This window comes from Gobio gobio (genome assembly GCF_949357685.1).
Source record: "Gobio gobio genome assembly, chromosome: 6".
In the NCBI taxonomy this organism is placed as follows: Eukaryota; Metazoa; Chordata; class Actinopteri; order Cypriniformes; family Gobionidae; genus Gobio; species Gobio gobio.
The window spans coordinates 6,329,258-6,344,145 of record NC_137102.1 but is presented as its reverse complement, the minus strand read 5'-3'; the positions used below and the strand labels follow the sequence as shown (position 1 = coordinate 6,344,145).

The window sequence follows — 14,888 nt, the reverse complement described above, 5'->3', positions numbered from 1 at the left end:
TGTTCATATGTTTATCAAATCACTTTTCACATCAAACACATTTAACACAAGATGGCTTTAAATAAGACATGTTTCATTGCACATTATTTCAACAGACCAATGATGAGCTGCCCTGATGTACAGAATATATCATCAGTCCATCATTCGTCTTCCCTGATTCTTTACAGAGAAATCATTACAGTCCAAGAGCAAGTCTAATGGGAGGTAAGATATAAAAAGGGCAGTAGATAATGCATGTTGTGTGCTGTTGAATTAGAAGTGGCTGATAAATTTGTCCTAATGTTGTGTTCTACTGAAGTATACTATCCTCCCAGGAGTGTTTTATTTGGATCATTCTTTGGCCTGTTCATCAGCTTTGCTCTTGGTTTGGCCGTCTCTCCTGTTGTTCAGCTCTTTCAGCCCCTCCTGAAGCTGCTCAACAGCCTCTCCATCTCCTGATGCCTGTGCCAGAGCCAGGGCTTCCTGATACAGTTTAGCAGACTCTTCAAACTCCCCTGGTTAACAAAAGACAAACAACACTGACTATTGTGTATCCCTGAGAATATTAATGATATATTAATATAATACATAATACACACAAGTGTGGATTTCGACAAAAATATTAAGCAGTATTAAACTGTTTTCAACATTTTTTTTAGCACTAGATCATCTTATTAGAATGATTTCTGAAGGATCATGTGACACTGAAGACTGGAGTAATGATGATGAAAATACAGCTTTGCCATCACAGAAATAAATTACCATTTAAAATACATTTAAATCTTCCTGAGTGTGTGAGTGTGTGAGTGAGAGTGTGTGTGAGTGAGAGTGTGTGTGAGTGAGAGTGTGTGTGTGAGAGAGTGTGTGAGAGTGAGTGAGTGTGAGAGTGTGTGTGTGTGCGTGTGTGTGTGAGAGAGTGTGTGAGTGAGTGAGTGAGTGAGTGTGAGAGAGAGAGAGTGTGTGTGTGTGTGTGTGTGTGTGTGTGTGTGTGTGTGTGTGTGTGTGTGTGTGTGTGTGTGTGTGAGTGAGTGAGTGAGTGTGTATTTGTGTGAGTGTAAGACTTTGTGAGTGCGTGTGAGTGAGAGTGTGAGAGTGAGAGAGTGTGTGTGTGTGTGTGGACTGGTAATCCCTACGTTAAAATGTCCCCACAAAGATGGCGATATCCGAAATCCTCGTCCTTGTGGGGGCAGTGTAGGGGGATAGAATATACAGTATGTATATTACGGTATAAAAACCATTACGCCTATGGAAAGTCCCCATAAAACATGAAAACCCAACGTGTGTGTGTGTGTGTGAGTGAGAGTGTGAGTGTGTGTATATGTGTGCGAGTGTGTGTATGTGTGTGTGAGAGAGTGAGTGAGAGTGTGTGTGTGTGAGTGAGAGTGTGTGAGAGTGAGAGTGTGTGAGAGTGAGAGTGTGTGAGTGAGAGTGTGTGAGAGTGTGTGTGTGTGTGTGTGTGTGAGAGAGAGAGAGAGAGAGAGTGTGTGTGTGTGAGCGAGAGTGTAAGAGTGTGAGTGAATTTGAGAGTGTGTGTGTGTGAGTGCGTGTGTGTGAGAGAGAGTGTGTGTGTGTGTGTGTGTGTGTGTGTGTGTGTGAGTGAGTGATTGTGTGAGTGAGTGTGTGTGTGTGTGTGTGTGTGTGTGAGTGAGTGTGTGAGTGAGTGTGTGAGAGAGAGAGAGTGTGTGTGTGTGTGTGTGTGTGTGTGTGTGTGTGTGTGTGTGAGAGAGTGAGTGTGTGTGTGTATGTTTTTCTATTCCGGACTTGTGTCACTGTGAGGACCTAAACCGAGTTCCTCATGAGGAAAAAAAGCTTATAAATTAAAAAATGTGAAATGTAGAAATGCCTGTAGTTTTGTGTGATGGGGAGGTTTATGGGTAGGGTTAGTGTAAGGGGAGAGAATATACAGTTTGTACAGTATAAAAACCATTACGTCTATGGAGAGTCCCCACAAATATAGTAAACCAGACATGTGTGTGCGTGCATGTGTGTGTGTGTGTGTGTGTATGCGTGTGTGTATTAAAACAATTGTAAATGTCAGTGTAACTAAAGCGAGCAGCTGAACCTTTGTGCATCAGAATTCCTGCCATATTCCCAAGCAGCACATGTTGCTCAGGGTGAGCCGCTGCCTGTCCCAGCTCCACGGCCTTCTTTACATGAGCCAGCGCCTCATCGTGCTTCCCCTGCAGGTCCAACACGGTCGCCAGATCATTCATCAGAACCAGCGTCTGAAACACAGCACACAATACCATTCACCTGTACACTTTACACCTGCTGGCCACATTAAATCAGAAGATTCTGTAAAATGACTGGAAATAGAATAAATATGACTATATATATTAGTAGTGGGCCGTTATCGGCATTAACGTGCTGTGTTAACGTGAGACTCTTATCGGTCGATGAAAAAATATCGGCGTTAATCTATTCTCAAAGTTGGGTTGGGAGCTGGGTCTATACTACGCAAGCTATGATTAGAGTTAGTCCGATATATCAGGCCGGATATTTGTGATTTTTACGTGTATCTGCATCGGCCGATATAAGACTGCTGCGTTCGCCGATATTTTTTTTCCTGCATTTTTTACAGACAGGCGTCCACAGGGCAGCTCTCCCTCCCTCGCGCATATTAATCAAAATCAATTGAGAATTGACACAATGGTAAAAGGTCGAAAGTTTCACGTGGAGCATTGAGAGATTTTTTTCCTGAATTACCGCTGGTGTTGCTCTACAAGAGATTAAGTTAAGTGCACCTACACTCTAAAAAATGCTGGGTTAAAAATAACCCAAGTTGGGTTGAAAATGGACTAACCCATCAATTAGGTTGTTTTAACCCAGCAATTGGGTTGTTTTAAGCAAACATTTAACCCAACCGCTGGGTCAAAACAACCCAATTGCTGGGTTAGTCCATATTCAACCCAACTTGGGTTATTTTTAACCCATCATTTTTTAGAGTGTAACCATTAAATGACTAGGTTGTAAATAGTTTTAAAATGAAGTATAGTACAGTCAGTGTGCACTTTATTATGCTGCTTGCTTGTTGATACTGTGTGCAATAGTGTAATTATTTTATTTATGCTTAAATATTTATTTTCAGAATATATTTTCACCACTGAACTCTTTTTTTTCTTGTTCTACCTCACCTGTTTTTACTATTTGTTAAATATTGTTTTTTTTAGTTCAATAAATGTTCCTTTTTTTAAATAGTAAATTTTAAATTGTTATCATCCTGATCATTGTGTCATTTTTATGATGTAAATTGAGGGAGCAAAAACAGTATCGGCTTCAAATATCGGCTCAAGAAAATCGGCAGCCCGTATCGCTCATCAGCTAAGGCTGATGAAAAAAAAATCGGTATCAGCATCGGCACTAAAAAATCCATATCGGTCGATCCCTAGCTATGATGACTTTCACCTTGATATTTTAGCGCGGATGTACACCTAGCCGAATTGCACTGTAGGGGCGAGAGAACGAGTCTTTGAACCTGTGTGTATGCCTACTAGTGTTGTCAAAAATATCCATATTTCGATATGTATCGATACTGAAATATCTGAAACGATACGACACTCATTTTCTATAGTATCGATATCAGCTGCTCTCCTCTCCGACCGACTTGAGTTGACGCACCCATCCTCCTCTCATTCAGTCCGGTTTACCCTCTGAACATGGCGAACGCGTGTTCTGCTGGATTTTTCCTCATGACCGTGTGTTAGTATTGGTGTGACCGGTCTGAATTTCGCGCGGGGTTGCACATAACATTAATTCTACTAATTCCCGCAGATTTCGCGCTTTCATCTGAAGCGCACACACACATACCGTAATAAAGCTGCCTCTGACATACACTGTAAAAAAAAAAATTCGGGAAAAATTGTGACAATTGATCATTATATATTGGCCCAATGAATGACTCCCAAATAATTATCCCCATGCAAAAAGATGCATTGTACTAATCATAGCTTAAAGGGTTAGTTCACCCAAAAATGAAAATTCTGTCATTAATTACTTACCCTCATGTCGTTCGACACCCGTCAGACCTCCGTTCATCTTCAGAACACAAATGAAGATATTTTAGTTGAAATCTGATGCCTCTGAAAGGCCTCCATTGACACAATGGCACTCTTCACTCTCAAGACCCTTAAAAGGCTCTAAAGACGTCGTTACAAAGTCCATCTCACTACAGTGGTTCTACAATAACTTTATGAATCGGCGACAATAGTTTGTGTGCGCAAAAAACCCCTAAATAACGACTTATATAGTGATGACGATTTCAAAACACGGCCTCATGAAGCTTCGAAGCGTTATGAATCACTGAGTCGATTCAGCAGTTTGAATCGCCAAATTTCAGCAGTTTGGCGGTTTGACACACGATCCGAATCATGATTCGACTCAGTGATTCATAACGCTTCGAAGCTTCATGAGGCCGTGTTTTGAAATCGTCATCACTATATAAGTCGTTATTTAGGGGTTTTTTGCGCACAAAAACTATTGTCGCCGATTCATAAAGTTATTGTAGAACCACTGTAGTGAGATGGACTTTGTAACGACGTCTTTAGTGCCTTTTAAGGGTCTTGAGAGTGTAAAGTGCCATTGAGCCAATGGAGGACTTTCAGAGGCATCAGATTTCAACTAAAATATCTTCATTTCTGTTCCGAAGATGAACGGAGGTCTGACGGGTGTCGAACGACATGAGGGTGAGTAATTAATGACAGAATTTTCATTTTTGGGTGAACTAACCCTTTAAGGTCTTAACTCAAAATTAAAATTGTATATTCACCGAACATATTTAATTGTGCTCAGTCAATCTATGAAGTCGAAGTGAAAAATCCATGTTGGCTGAACAAGTCCTACGTCCGAAAAACGGTATACGCATGCGCAAAATGCGCTTGAAGAAAACCGTTCGTGTGGAGATTTCAAATGCGGAGCCGAACCAGCAGGTGCTGAAGACCGAAACAGACATTCCCAAGAGAATAGAGATATTCATCTCACAAGACGTTGGTGAGTATTTAGCACTGAAATTATTCTCCAGAGTTTTGCTTTATGACCCGGTATGAAGTTTAAAGACATTTTGTAGAATCACGAGTTCATGCATTCATTGGTTTCATGCATGTGTTCTCGTTTACTCTAATGGTAGCCAATAGTTTTATTTTCCAATGTCTTATATGTCTAAAATGATATAGGTAATAAGTAAATTAAGTCATTTGTGTGATATATTCGGCATGCGACTGTTGAACACGGTGCCGGAGATTGCATTTGGAGTCGGCCTCTTTCAGGGCTTAAGTTATTGCCTTTTAATATCAAACACGTCAAGCTCGTGATTTTCTTATTCGTCCATTAATTCGTCTCATCCTCATTATATAATGAAGAACTTCTGTTCTGTCATTTGCCAGATGTGATGCAGGGGAGCTTTGTCATTAATGTTATTATTATTAGTAATGTTTTATTTTTATTTGCAAGTTTTTTGCCTATGCAGTGCCGTGATTTCTTCACCACATTAAGACATCCTGTTATGCAAAAGACTTCTTGAATGTATTCAGAGTTTTTCCTTATTGAAAATAAGGTATTTTCACCAAATATCCTGTGTTGGAATTTACTTGTTAATAAAGTAATGTGATAAAATGTCAACCCTGTTGTCTGTGTTCTGTATTTTGCTTAATATATTTATGTTTTTTGTCATTTTTGTCTTTTGGGACAGTGAGAAATAAACAATTGCTACTACAATTAAAAATATTTAATTGGACCAACCACACAGTTTCACTGTAAAACATTTCTCCAATTCAAAATTTTCTAGTGAGCGATCACATCTACATTTTTTAGTTGGCCAAATATAAAAAATTAGATGTGATCGGTCACTAGAAAATTTTAAATTGGAGAGGCCTGACATTTTTTACAGTGTTGGTAAATTAAATTTTTCCATTGGCTCAACATATTTCTAATTGAGCCCATGTTAACAGACTGTTGCCACAATGGATAAAATTCAATTCACAGAAATTCAATTTGGCCAATTGAAAAATTTAGATGTGATCGCTCACTAGATAATTTTGAATTGGAGAGGCCTTACATTTTTTACAGTGTACAAGTGCAGAAATTAGCTCCTTTTTCCAGCTTATATTAATGGTCAAATACACTCAAAAATGTCTCAATGCCCATTTTGGTGAGTTTTAACGTAAACACAGACGAAACCAGCTCACAGGAGCAGTGTTTGGGATCCATGTGCGCCTCAGGTCTTAAAGGGACAGAAGTTATTTATTATTCAAACTACAAAAAGACAAACGATCACTTACGAGCACACATATTCTGAATGCCTTCGGCAGAATTCAAATGAGCCATTTTAATCTAGATTAATTCCAAGATTACAGTGAGATTAATCTAGATTAAAAAAAATAATCTATGCCCACCACTAATACATACACTCACCTAAAGGATTATTAGGAACACATACTAATACTGTGTTTGACCCCCTTTCGCCTTTAGAACTGCCTTAATTCTACGTGGCATTGATTCAACAAGGTGTGAAAGCATTCTTTAGAAATGTTGGCCCATATTGATAGGAGAGCATCTTGCAGTTGATGGAGATTTGTGGGATGCACATCCAGGGCACGAAGCTCCCGTTCCACCACATCCCAAAGATGCTCTATTGGGTTGAGATCTGGTGACTGTGGGGCCATTTTAGTCCAGGAACTCATTGTCATGTTCAAGAAACCAATTTGAAATGATTCGAGCTTTGTGACGGTGCATTATCCTGCTGGAAGTAGCCATCAGAGGATGGGGACATGGTGGTCATAAAGGGATGGACATGGTCAGAAACAATGCTCAGGTTGGCCGTGGCATTTAAACGATGCCCAATTGGCACTAAGGGGCCTAAAGTGTGCCAAGAAAACATCCCCCACACCATTACACCACCACCACCAGCCTGCACAGTGGTAACAAGGCATGATGGATCCATGTTCTCATTCTGTTTACGCCAAATTCTGACTCTACCATCTGAATGTCTCAACAGAAACCGAGACTCATCAGACCAGGCAACATTTTTCCAGTCTTCAACTGTCCAATTTTGGTGAGCTTGTGCAAATTGTAGCCTCTTTTTCCTATTTGTAGTGGAGATGAGTGGTACCCGGTGGGGTCTTCTGCTGTTGTAGCCCATCCGCCTCAAGGTTGTGTGTGTTGTGGCTTCACAAATGCTTTGCTGCATACCTCGGTTGTAACGAGTGGTTATTTCAGTCAAAGTTGCTCTTCTATCAGCTTGAATCAGTCGGCCCATTCTCCTCTGACCTCTAGCATCAACAAGGCATTTTCGCCCACAGGACTGCCGCATACTGGATGTTTTTCCCTTTTCACACCATTCCTTATAAACCCTAGAAATGGTTGTAGGGATGGCTCGATACCACAATTTTGGCTTCGGTACGGTACCACAATCTAATACCGAAGTACCGATATTAAATCGATACCATACAGGGTCTGAATTTTGATGCGGGTATTGCGCATAATTTTACTCACTCTCGCAAGTTTTGGGTTTATGAAGCGGGAAATTACCGCAAATGTTTATTATTAAATTAATCAACAAAGATTATCACATTAATCAGTCATTTGGAAACTTTTTTGTAAGTAATTTCAGCATTACTGCGCGTCTCCATTCTCTCAAAATGAGCAAATTGCTTCTGGCTTCAAAAGACATCATGCATGGACTATAAAAGCATCTGCACGCTCAGATTCAACACTTTCGCTTCCGTTGCGGGACAACTGACGGAAATCACTGCCCACGTCTTTTTAAACCTCGCCAATTTGAACATGCAAGCGATTTTATAGCATTTCGTAATACATATGGGATGAGAGCTCTTTGCGAGAGAGCTTTCTTTGCGCTCATGCCAACAACAAACACACACACACACACACACACACACACACACACACACACACACACACACACACACACACACACACACACACACACACACACACACACACACACACACACACACACACACACACAGGCCTAAAGAGCTCGCGCATTCCAAATTAAATTGCTTTTCTCAGTCAAATACACACAAAATTATGTCAAAAATGTCAATCTTTAGTGAGTAGTCACATAAACAGAGTTGGGTATGTCTTTCGCGGATGTAAATAGTGCAATAGTATGCGTGCAAATATTAGGTCTAAAGTAACGTCACTGGTTGAAACGAACGCTGGAGATTTCATTATATTTAAACGATACGATCTTATGTATGTGCGTTAATCAGTGTTAAAAGAAAAATGTCTAAATTAGATCGTTAGAATTATGCACTCACCTGTCGATCTCATAATGTCTTACAAGTCAGGAATTAAGTGACCGATGCTTGGCAAGGTTTGATGGTTCTTCAGCAGTTTTATAAGCAAAGTAATTCCAAATTTCACGTCTACTCCTCTCTTTTTTAATGAGTTTTGTGCGTGTTGAGTGAGATTCAACTGCTGTATTCATCTTGTTCTGTTGCCACATTTGCCGGTTTCGCGTCAGTTTGGGTAGCGCGCTGCCACCTAGCGGTGGACTTCGGAACAGCAGCATATACCGAAATGAGCAAAATCATGATATCGTACCGTTTGAAATAAAATATATACCGGTATTTTTCCAGTACCGGTATACCGCGCATCCCTAAATGGTTGTGCGTGAAAATCCCAGTAACTGAGCAGATTGTGAAATACTCAGGCCTGTCTGGCACCAACAACCATGCCACGCTCAAAATTGCTTAAATCACCTTTCTTTCCCATTCTGACATTCAGTTTGGAGTTCAGGAGATTGTCTTGACGAGGACCACACCCCTAAATGCATTGAAGCAACTGCCATGTGATTGGTTGATTAGATCATTGCATTAATGAGAAATTGAACAGGTGTTCCTAATAATCCTTTAGGTGAGTGTATACACTAGCAGTGCATTTATACTTGCTAACCAGTGTAATGTCTAACAAAGGGAGCATCACCTGTGGGTGGGACTCTCCCTGCTCCTGCTGGCAGATCTGAAGTGCATTCCGGTAATCCCTGCAAGCCCCTGTGAAACGATGATTGGCTGCCAAATAACGCGCCCTCGCATCCAGACTGAGACCGAGCAGCAGCCTGGTGTCTTTGCGCTCCTCATCTGTTCGAAACAAACGTTTAGTAAGAGCTCAGATAACACACAGGAAGTAAACACAACACACCTGACAGGGTTTCTGGAAGAAGGTCCTTCTGTTTCTCAATCTTGGCCTCTAAAGACTCAGTGCAGAACTGGAAGCCGTGCTCCGCCAACTCGTTCCTGGAAATGCAAAAAGTTAGTGAACAGCGCAGAGGTTAACAGGTCAACCGACTCGGGTGTTTTCCCCGTTTCTTTCAGAACTCACTTGTTTTGAGTGGCGTATATGCTGGCCAGCTTCAGCGACATCTCAATCACTGCGTTGTCATCCTTTAGAGATAACACGGGTACAGGCGGTTTCAAAACACAGACTGAGGCTGATCGCATTTCTCATCGTTTCTGATTTGTTTATAGCAGGGGTGTCCAAAGTCGGTCCTGGAGGGCCACGGTACTGCAGAGTTTAGCTCCAACTTGCCTGTCTGGAAGTTTCTAGTATGCCTAATAAGACCTTGATTAGCTGGTTCAGGTGTGTTTAACCCTCTGGTGCTCTTCGTTCAGGGGTTGCATTGGTTGGCTTCCTGGTCGTCTTCCTGGTCATAAGTGACTGGACACCTAAAAATTAAACCCTGGTAAAACCTATCTTTCTTCAATAATATTTTTTCTTTTTAATGTTGTATTTTGAGATGATTTGATGGTATTTTTTTATATTTATGCAATAATTATGGTCTATTTTTGCCATTGAAAATTATAAATTTTTTATTTTTTGTAATTAATTATTATTATTTTTTAATTATTGTAGTATTTCAGGTTAATATAGAGACTAGGCCTTCAAAATAAAAAAATTTTGAAGGCAGATTAGCCCCTCTTTTGGAATTATTTAAGAAATCATGCAACTATGGGTGTAATCACTAGAGCTCTCTATGGAGAGGCTTGAGAATTCCCTAGTTCTCTTTTGAACACATTTAATGATTTTTTTTTGTTGATTGATTTGAATATATATTTAAAAAATCTCAGACTATTTATTATAAAGTTTTAGATTTTTTTGTTGCTGATAGAAATAGATTTTTTTCAGTGAATTTGTGTTTTTGCAGATTTCCCATTCATTTCCTATGGTGTCATTTTGACCGAAGAGCACAAGTGGGAGTGTTTTTTTACGACCAATTAGCATGCTCGAATCATGCCCTCAATTTTTTTGTGTGTTTACATACCTAATGCTAGAAAAGTCACCATATCATTCTGATGAAGCTGTGATTTAAAAAAATTCAAAATGTGGTTCATAGGTCTAGTTTTTCATAGGTATGTGAGTGTGTATAAGTGTGCGTGTGTGTGTGAGTGGATGTGTCAATATCACACTCTTGATGTTTTAGAGCGTCACCCCTTTACTGCTGTGTACTTTTTTTCAGCATCGTGGCCGATTTGTAGATTGTACACACAAATATTCAGAGAATTTTTGTGTTTTTGACGATTTTCCATTCATTTCCTATGGTTGGTGATTTATGACCGAAGACAATGAACACTACTTTTTTTTTTTACGACCAATTAGCATGCTCAAATCATGACCCCAAATTTTTTGTGTGTTTACATACCCAATGCTAGAAAAGTAACCAAGTTTCATATCATTCCGATGAAGCAGTGATTTTTTTTTAATTTCAAAACCAGAGGGTTAAATGGGGTTGGAGCTAAACTCTGCAGGACAGTGGCCCTCCAGGAGCAGGATTGGACATCCCTGGTTTACAGGATAATTAGTCAGCAAATGTTTATATCAGTAAAGAGCCGTGCATACAAAAGTATATACAGTACATGCAAAATGTCCAGCCTTGAGTGTTTTACCTGTGGCATTCCCCCTGACAGCATGAAACTCATGGCTGCTTTAAACAGCTTCTCAGCCTGCAACAAACAACACCAGAATCACACGCTGACGCTCACTACAGATGTGCAGCACTGAGTCTCCCTCAACCTTACTCACATTCTCCAGCTGACCTTGGACAAAGGCAAGATTCGCCATCTGTGAAGAGACAGGAACGTTAAGCTAAATTATGCTCTCATTTAATCTTTATTTATGTAATATATTGTTTAACAAGGAGAACTCCAGGAACAAATGGACTGGGCTGGACAGGACCATAACCACCATAGACACTGAGGGGGACAAGTTCCCCCAAATAATTAGAAATGGCCAAATTGTCCCCCCCAATATGTGATATTGTTGATGCTGCACTCCATTACACACACCGCTCTGTTTGATGCTAGGATGACAAAAGTGAAATGTTACATTTTTAGGTTTGTTCTGCCTCAGTGGCCTAACATCGCTTGTCACGGTCAGAGATGGCCAATCAAATCAAAGAAGGCGGGGCTTACTGTTAGTGCGAATCCCAACACGACACGTTAATTATAGCAGCGAAAGAGTGCGTCGTAAGATGTAAGTAGCTCAACATTTAATATTTGACATCTGTTTTAATGATTAAAAACATTTAGCAACAAACTACTTGACATTTTTTTATAAAATTTCACCATTTTGAATTGAAAATAAGACATTATTTATGTAACTTATATAACTGAATTTGACGTGACAAGAAACATTTAGCATGTTTACATATTAGCCAGACAAAAATAAGAGTGAATGTGTGCATATATTAAAAAGATCTATATTATTTGCGAATAGTTTACTACATACTTTTACCGTTCTTATTTTGTTTTCTTTATTTCCTTAAAGACGCAGTGTGTGATTTTTAGCGGCATCTAGTGGTGAGGTTGTGAATTGCAATCGACCAGTGCTACGGTGGCTCACACAGGACAAAAATGGCGCCGTCGGAGAGAGCAGAGAGTGACTAGCGCTCCGAATACAAGTTTGTACGTTTAGGGCTACTGTAGAAACATGGCGGTGCAAAATGGCGACGTCACTATAACAGGACCCGCGGTGTGTGTAGATAGAAATGGCTCATTATAAGGTAATAAAAACGTAAACGTGTAAGGTCTTTATACTCCAATGAAAACATAGTTATGTATATTATATTGCATTTCTGTCAATAGATCCTCAGAAATACTACACACTGGTTTAAGTCCTTTAAATAAACAAAAAACGATGGTCCCGCCCAATGTCTGAGACATGGTTACGGCCTGAAAAAGGAGGACAAGATTAAGGACAAAAAAAAATTAAACATACCAGGCTGTACGTGTATATAATGGCATCATTACTGTGCATCTGATGAGCCAGTCTGACGGCTTTGTGTAAGAAAACATTGGCAGCGTCCAGTTCCCCGGTCATCATGCTGTACTGTGAAGAAAGTTAAGTAACATTCAGTCTTCAAAAATAAACATTATTAAAAATATTACGCTACACAATATTTGCCAAGATTTTTGCTCCGTGTTTACAGTCTACAGCCGTGGCCAAAGGTTTTGGCAGTGACATACATTTTATTTTGCTTCATTATTTTTTCACATGTTTTTATGTACACTGGAAAACAAGCATTTCATAAGTTTTAAAAGGCTTTTATTGGCAATAACATTTAATATATGCAAAGAGTCAATGTTTAGAGTGTTGACCCTTTTTCTGTATAGCCTCTGCCATGCTGGATATCGGCTTCTGAGCCAAATCCTGACTGGTGGCGATTACAGCCTTGTAAGTGAAAGTGATCACAAATTGTGAGTTTCTGCTTGTCCACAATACGAGCAATAATTTGAACTGAAATAAATCGTAATATTTTCACATTTTTGTTGTGGTCTCAGACTACGCCTGGATAAAGCAAATGTGGATGCAAATGTCTTGATGTGACACCTGTATGTCTGTAAAGAGAACTCAAAGCGTCCCAGTATACCTTGGCTTTCTTCAAGAGCAGAATAAGCTCATCCTCAAGTTTTTGTTCCTCGGTCTTCTCATCAGAGCTTCCAAAAAGCGAAAAGGCTGATGCAAAAGCAAATCACAGTGTTAGATGATTCGAGGTCATCCTGGGTCGAGGTGGTTTATACTGTACATTACGTTAATATAGTGAAACACTGACTCTTATTCATTCACAGGATATGAATTCTTGATATCAACAATTCAGTTTTCACTAGTTAAAATGCTAATTCTTGATATTAACAATTGAATTTCGACTATCTTGATATCAGTAAATGTATTTTTACCTGTGAAATGTCACCATAGGCTGCCATTGAATTGCTGATATCAAGAATTCAATTCCTGATGTCAATATAACTTCAAATATCTCAAATGGCTCTCTTACTAGTGACATTCTGACAATCACAATCATGATATCAGAAATTAACTTTGTCACTACAACTGTTGATATCAAGAATTAGCATTTTAACTAGTAAAAATTTAATTGATGCTATTGAGAATTAAAGAGGCTTTTACCTCCTAGACTGTAGGGTGGTTAGGCCGGTCTTTTGTGGATTTCTGTTTTTTTCCTTCTCTATTTATTGTTTTTGTTACTCGTTTTGATTAGGTACTGTAATGTTTTTATAATGTTGTGTATTAGTGTTAGAACGATATATCGGCCGGCCGATATTTGTGATTTTTACATGTATCGGCCGATAAAAGGCTGCTGCGTTCGCCAATATTTTTTTCAAGAGATTAAGTTAAGTGCACCTAAGGATTAAATGACTAGGTTGTAAATAGTTTTAAAAGTATAAAAGTTTTAAGTATAGTACAGTTAGTGTGCACTTTATTATGATGCTTGCTTGTTGATACGGTGCGCAATAGTGTAATTATTTTAATTATGCTTAAATATTTATTTTCAGAATTTATTTTCACCACTGAACTCTTTTTTTCTTGTTCTACCTCACCTGTTTTAACTATTTGTTAAATATTGTTTTTTTTAGTTCAATAAATGTTCCTTTTTTAATTTTTAAATTGTTATCATCATGATTATTGTGTCATTTTTATGTTGTAATTAAATTGAGGGAGCAAAAGCAGTATCGGCTCAAGAAAATCGGCAGCCGTATCGGTCATCGGCTAAGGCTGATGAAAAAAAAAATCGGCATCGGCACTAAAAAATCCATATCGGTCGATCCCTATTGTGTATCCCTCCTTTTGTTGTGAATCACTTTGTGATTTTTATCTGTGAAATGTGCTATACAAATACATTTTACTTACTTACTTACTAATTAGCATTTTAACTAGTAAAATTTGTATTTTTGATATCAACAATTCAATTTTCACTAGTTAAAATGCTAACTCTTGATATTAAGAATTGAATTTCAACTATCTTGATATCAGTAAATGTATTTATACCAGTGAAATGTCACCATAGGCTGCCATTGAATTGCTGATATCAAGAATTCAATTCCTGATATCAATATAACTTCAAATATCTCAAATGGCTCTCTTACTAGTGACATTCTGACAATCACATTCATGATATCAGAAATGAACTTTATCACAAGTATTCAACTGTTGATATCAAGAATTAGCATTTTAAATAGTAAAAGTTGTATTTTTGATATCAATAATTCATATCCTGTGACTGAATAAAAGTCTAGACGGCTTGCCATAGAAGCCCTGTAATGTTAGGCCATGTGTGAAATGCAGATGTCTAATTCTTCAGTCCTCCAGGAGTCTGCATGTCCACTCACCCATGACCCCCCACGCGAGAGCCCCTGCCGGCTCCAGGCGATGCTTCTCATTGGTGCTCTGAGAACTGACCCCCAGATGCCATGACCTTCTGTGCCCGCGGCTCGACTGCACAAACACACCCGCAGACTCACGCAGCGATTTAATCCTTGCAAAAGATAAACTGGAACCGGATGCATTTCTCGTACAGTCATTTGCACAGTGTTTCAAACGCGCGACCTGTGCAGCCAGCCGTCGACAGGAAGAGCGCAGCGCCATGTTTGTGATTATGCAAT

The 14,888-nt window shown here is 39.2% G+C and overlaps 1 protein-coding gene across 1 annotated transcript; it reads right to left on the bottom strand.

The window, feature by feature from the left end:
- Positions 1-14,888, bottom strand: ttc19 (tetratricopeptide repeat domain 19). The gene is made up of 10 exons (XM_079819924.1): positions 14,616-14,888; positions 12,860-12,945; positions 12,208-12,318; positions 11,014-11,052; positions 10,878-10,934; positions 9,316-9,377; positions 9,136-9,230; positions 8,920-9,074; positions 2,042-2,204; positions 1-494 (listed from the first exon to the last, which is right to left on the bottom strand). Exons 1-10 carry the CDS (start codon positions 14,869-14,871, stop codon positions 331-333), a joined length of 1,188 nt encoding a protein of 395 aa, XP_079676050.1. The 5' UTR covers positions 14,872-14,888; the 3' UTR covers positions 1-330.

Coding starts and splice junctions, on each gene's coding strand:
- ttc19 (XM_079819924.1), bottom strand. CDS start 14,871: ATGGCGCTGCGCTCTTCCTGTCGACGGCTGGCTGCACAGGTCGCGCGT. Junction 12,319..12,859: donor TGCTCTTGAAGAAAGCCAAG/GTATACTGGGAC, acceptor CTTTCTTCACAG/TACAGCATGATGACCGGGGA. Junction 9,231..9,315: donor ATATACGCCACTCAAAACAA/GTGAGTTCTGAA, acceptor TTGCATTTCCAG/GAACGAGTTGGCGGAGCACG.